At 37.5% G+C, this 5873-nt stretch overlaps 1 protein-coding gene across 1 annotated transcript; it reads left to right on the top strand.

Annotated features, from left to right (window-relative positions):
* Positions 1–404: 404 nt before the first annotated feature.
* On the top strand, positions 405–1082 carry LOC138872740 (uncharacterized). Its single transcript, XM_070151155.1, has one exon. The coding sequence runs from the start codon at positions 405–407 to the stop codon at positions 1080–1082; it is 678 nt and encodes a 225-aa protein (XP_070007256.1).
* Positions 1083–5873: the final 4791 nt, after the last annotated feature.

The following is a 5873-nucleotide window of genomic DNA, read 5'->3' as shown; positions in this document are numbered from 1 at the left end:
ATCACTTGATGATTCAGGATAAAGAGCCTGACTTTAATTGGATTTGGGATCTCCATTGTCCTACTAAAATCAAGTTCTTCATTTGGCAATGCATGCACAATAAAATCCCTTGTAGATATTACCTTCAATATATTGGTATAAATATTGATCCTATTTGCCCTATGTGCAAACAAGGACCTGAGGATGCCACTCACATTTTTCTCCTATGCCCTATAGCTACCCGTTATTGGTCCAGTATTGGTCTAATAATCAACCAAAATAATGTTCAATCAAACTGGTTAGCTATTTTAAGGAATGCTCATCGCCAAGTCAGTCATCAGCATTATGCTTGGAAAAGTATCCTCCCCTTTTCGATTTGGAATCTTTGGAAGAATAGAAACAATAATAATATAAACAATTTGAATATGGATATTAACCCTAGATATGGTTTTCGTCAAATATGGGAATTTCTCTTCTTTACTGATAAAAATCACATACAACAATCTTCAGTTAAGATTAAAATTTACTGGGAAAGACCTCTTCCAAACAAGATAAAACTTAACATTGATGGGGCATTCTTGAAAGAAAAAATTCATATAGGTATAGGAGGAGTTTTCAGAAATAGCTCTGGTAATTGGATCATGGGCTTTACAAAATCTTGCTACACATCATGCTCCATGCAGGCAGAACTATTAGCATTGGAGCAAGGCTTAAAATTAGCGGTGGAGATGCCATTTGCTGCTATAGAAATTGAATCAAATTCAATGGATATAATAAAGATGCTTATTGATGAAAATGGTAGCTCTAATGCATGTTTACTTAACTGCAGATCATTAATGCACCAACTGAAATTCCCCGTGATCAGGAACAATTTTAGGGAAGGAAATGCAGTAGCAGATTGCCTAGCTAAGGAAGCAGTCAAGAATTTCAAGTCGGATAAATGCTACCACCTTGCTTGTCCACCTCTTTTTGTTGAAGCCATCTTGGAAAAGGACATGCAAGGCCTTTATTTTGGTACTAAGCAACTAAGCACCAGTGTTTGTAATAGTTTAGTAACTTTAAACAATAGTAATGTCCTTCGGGGCTATGTAACTTCGGTGTAAGTTTTTGCGTATTAATATATATGCTTCCTTATCATTCAAAAAAAAACTAATATTCTTCTATCTAATTCGCAGAAGAAAGGGCTCATAATTTTGAATGAGACATGTACATGCAAATATGATTTATAAATATGAATCAAATTTATTGATTTCAATAATTATTATCTATCTCTATCACAATTAACCACTATTTCTATGCAGTTATACACCATAAAATTAACATTGACTTACTAGTCATCCTAAGGAATACATATGTTGATCGAATTTCTCTACGGTTTCTACAAAATTCTACTTTCATTCGACAACAACTTCTTGACATGTATGCGATTGTAAAAAAGAGGAGGCTATTGTTTCTTAAACATAAGGCACAAAGTTTAAGATGGATAGCACTTGCAACCATAGCCGACGTTGCTCATATTCATGTATAAAATGTGTTGTTGAAGCATAGTAGGTTCACCATTAATTAGTTTTGAGCTTACATTTTTCTTCTTCAAAATTTTTTTAACTTATTGCACGCTTATTCTAAGAATATCCATATTGCTTTAAAATATTTATACTAATTAGCATGGGATACACGTGCGTTGCACGTGTCCGATAGTTTTGTTGAAATGAAAGAAAATACCTTTTACTACTTCATTTTGTTGAAATGAAAGAAAATACTTTTTCTATATTATGAATAGAAAGTACTTTTTTAGTTAAAATGAAAAAAATACTTTTTTATATCATGAAAAGAAAATATTCAATTATTGAAATGAAAAAAAGTATCCTATCCATAACATGAAAAAAAAGTACTATTAATAATATTTCTATTTAGGGTGGGGTTGGGGAGGGGGGGCCGGGGTGCGGGTGGGTAGGTGGGGATGGGGAAAGGAAAAATATTTTCCTCCAATTGGATGAAAATGAGTTCATGAGGAAAATGTTTTCCAAAACATTTAATCCAACCAAACATGAGAAAATTAAAAAATATTTTTCGAAAAATATTTTCCTTCATGCCAAACACAGCCTTAATCTATATCCATTTTCCTTTATTCTTTTTAATTTTATCAGTTAATGTTGTTTAACCAGTATCGGCTTTACCTTTATCCTAATAACTATTCTTTTATGGTGGAATGGACCCGTGCCTAGCAAGAAAGGGAAAATATAGTACTATATACAAGGTTTTAAATAATATAAAATATTAAATGATACGAACAAAATAACCTAAGTTAGCCATAAAAAAAAATTGTAAGTAGCTTTTATAGCAGAAAATCTAAATCCTATTATCCTTAGTAATCTATATATTTATATCTACTAGTCAATATGCAATATCTATTTGTACAAAAGATGGTAAAACTTCACATTGCATATTTTTTCTACTTTTAAAATTTGTTAGAGTAATAAAATGGAAGTAATTAATGCATATAATAAATTGTCAATGTTAGTGAACTTGTCACGATCCGGATTTCTCACCCTCGGGAGTCGTGATGGCGCCTACTAATGAAAGCTAGGCAAGCCAACTGTTTGAACAAATTATCTTTTTTTCATTTTTAATCCTTTAACAATTACGAAACAATAGCTTATAAACAATGGAGTTTTAAACAAGCGGAAGAAACAATAAAACCATTGGATACATATCCAATACATCATCGTAAACGAAGTCTACCCAGAACTGGTGTCACAACTCCACAGACGGTCTAGAATTACTACAAACAAGGTCTGGAAAATAAATAATACACTATTTCTAAAATATGTAAATGAAACAGGATGAAGAGATAGAGGGAGATGTCAGGGCCTGCGGACGCCTGCAGGACTATCTCGGAATCTCTGACTGGACTGAAGGCAGCCATCCAAGCTAAGCTCTGAATGCTGCTGCTCCGGGATAGTATCAGCACAACCGACCCCATGTGCTGGTAAGTGCCTAGCCTAACCCCGGCGAAGTAGTGACGAGGCTAGAACTAGACTACCAAATAAACATGTGCAGTTATATCATATACAGCGGGAAAAAAAAACAAAAATACACAAATAAGGATAGGAGGGGGACATGCTGCGGGGGAATATCATTTACCAATAGTAACTCAGGAGAAAAGCATAAAGAACAATTTAAAATTTGCGGCAAAAAGAATAAGGAAACTGTAACTAATCAATAACCGCTTTTATCATTTATTATTGCAGCGCGCAACCCAATCCAAATCATAAAAACACTATTGCGGCGTGTAACCTGATCAATATCATTTATCATTGTTGTGGCGTGCAACCCGATCCAATTATAATGTTGTTGCGGTGTGCAACCCGATTCAATTATAATATTGTTGTGGCGTGCAACCTGATCCAAATATAATATTATTGCGGTGTGCAATCCGATCCCAATATACAATTCAACACCAATCACAAAAGAGTCCTAGCAAGGGAACAATAAGGAAACAACACTATCCCGGAAAGGGAATCGATAGTATAAATAAATATGTCCCAGCAAGGGAATAAGCTATAACCAAACGTGTTGTAACATTTAGCTTTACAAAAGAAACCTCAACTAGCACCAGTACTCAACCATAAGAACTTTCCATGAGAATAATCATAATTCTTGTCCAACACAGAGAAATCAACAACTTAAGCATTTGTAGTACTAAGACTCACGTGCATGCTTGACACCAACGTATAGATACTCGTCACTATACCTATAAGTCGTACTCAACAAATAACACATAGCAAATAGGACACAACTCCTAATCCCTCAAGCTAAGGTTAGACCAAATACTTACCTCAAACTTCCACGGCCACTCAAGCCTCAAACACCGCTTTTCCTTTAGAATTCGCCTCCAAACTACTCGTATCTAGTCCAAATTGATTTAATAACATCAATAAATGCTAAAGAATTCATACCCAATTCTTAATTATAGGTTTCCTATCATTTTTCCCAAAAAGTCAAAAATCGACCCCGGGCCCGCTTGGTCAAAACACAAGGTTCGGACCAAAACTCGATCACCCATTCACCCACGAGCCCAAATATGCAATTAGTTTCGGAATCTGACCCCAAAACGAGGTCTAAATCCCAACTAATCAAAAAGCTCTAACTCTACCCAAATTCCCAATTTTCTACCGTTAAAACCTTAGGATTTAAGATAAAAGTTGACGAAGTACATTAGAGAGTTGAAACAAATCAGTTAGTGGACACTTACTTATGATTTGGGAAGAAAATCTCTTGAGAAAATCGCCCTAGGCCTTCTATTTTTGGTGAAAATTTGAAAGAGAAAACGTTGTTATTTTAAAAGACTTCACTACCCGACTCTCGCTCCTGCGGAGCTTGGGTCTCACCTGCGCAAGCGCACGTGCCTAAAATTGACCGCTTCTGCGGAAATGACTAGGCCCGCTAGGGCCGCACCTGCGATAGGGGATTCGCTCCTGCGGAAGCTTGTCCGCATCTGCGAGAGGGCTGGACCGTACCTGCGGACCTATATGCGCACCTGCGAGCTCGCACATACGGTGCTTGACTCGCAGGTGCGGTTACACCAGAACTGATGAAACAATAGTGTTTTTCCTAAGTCTAAACACCTCGGAACCTACCCGAAACTCACCCGAGCCCTTGGGGCTCCAAACCAAATATGCATACTAACTCAAAAATATCTTATGAACTTATTCATGTGATCAAATTGCCAAACTAATACCTTTAACAACGAACTTAACATCAAATTCAAAGTAAAATCTCAAGAACACTTAAGTTCCAAATTTTACAACCGAGGGTTCGATTCACGTCATTTCACCTCCGTTTCTTACCAAACTTTACAGGTTCGGCTTAAATCACATATAAGACATGTATCAAGCTCCGGAACCAAAATACGGGCCCTATACCATCAACTTCCAAACATATTCCATTTCTAAAAACTCATATATATTCCTGAAAACAATTTTCTTTAAAAATTTATTTCTCGGGCTTGGGACCTTGGAATTCGATTCCAGGCATACTCCCAAGTCCCATATTTTCCTACGGACCCTCCGAGACTATCAAATCATGGGTCCGGGTCCGTTTACCCAAAATGTTGACCGAAGTCAACTTAAATTCATTTTAAAGGCAAATTTTATTATTTTCACAGATTTTCACATAATGGCTTTCTAGCTATATGCCCGAATTGCGCACGCAAAACGAGTTAAAGTAAAAAGGAGGTTTTAAGGCCTCATAACACAGAATTTATTTCTAAAACAAGTGATGACCTTTTGGATCATCACATTCTCCACCTCTAAAATAATCGTTCGTCCTCGAACGAACATAAGAAGGAAGTACCTGAGTCGGGGAAAAGATGGGGATAATGGCTCTGCATATCGGACTCGGACTCCCAGGTCGATGCCTCAGCAGGCTGACCTCTCCACTGAACACGAACAGAAGGAAAACTCTTTGATCTCAACTGACGAACCTGCCGGTCTAGAATAGCTATTGGCTCTTCCTCATAGGACAAGTCCTTGTCCAACTGGACAGTGCTGAAATCTAACACGTGGGATGGATCGCCGTGATACTTCCAAAGCATGGACACATGAAACACTGGATGCACGACTGATAAGCTCAGCGGCAACGCAAGTCTGTAAGCCACCTCTCCCACTCGATCAAGAATCTCAAACGGGCCAATGAACCTAGGGCTAAGCTTGCCCTTCTTTCCAAATCTCATCACGCCCTTCATAGGCGATACCCAAAGAAATACCCGTTCACCGACCATGAATGCCAAACCACGAACCTTACGGTCGGCATAACTCTTTTGCCTGGACTGAGTTGTACAGAGGCTATCCTGAATAATCCTGACCTTGTCCAAGGCATCCTGCACTAGATCC

This window comes from Nicotiana sylvestris, chromosome 7 (genome assembly GCF_000393655.2).
Source record: "Nicotiana sylvestris chromosome 7, ASM39365v2, whole genome shotgun sequence".
Taxonomy (NCBI): Eukaryota; Viridiplantae; Streptophyta; class Magnoliopsida; order Solanales; family Solanaceae; genus Nicotiana; species Nicotiana sylvestris.
This window is presented reverse-complemented; position numbering and strand designations above follow the sequence as displayed.

What these genes read in the sequence shown, in the direction of transcription:
- LOC138872740 (XM_070151155.1), top strand. Translation starts at nt 405, where the DNA reads ATGGATATTAACCCTAGATATGGTTTTCGTCAAATATGGGAATTTCTC.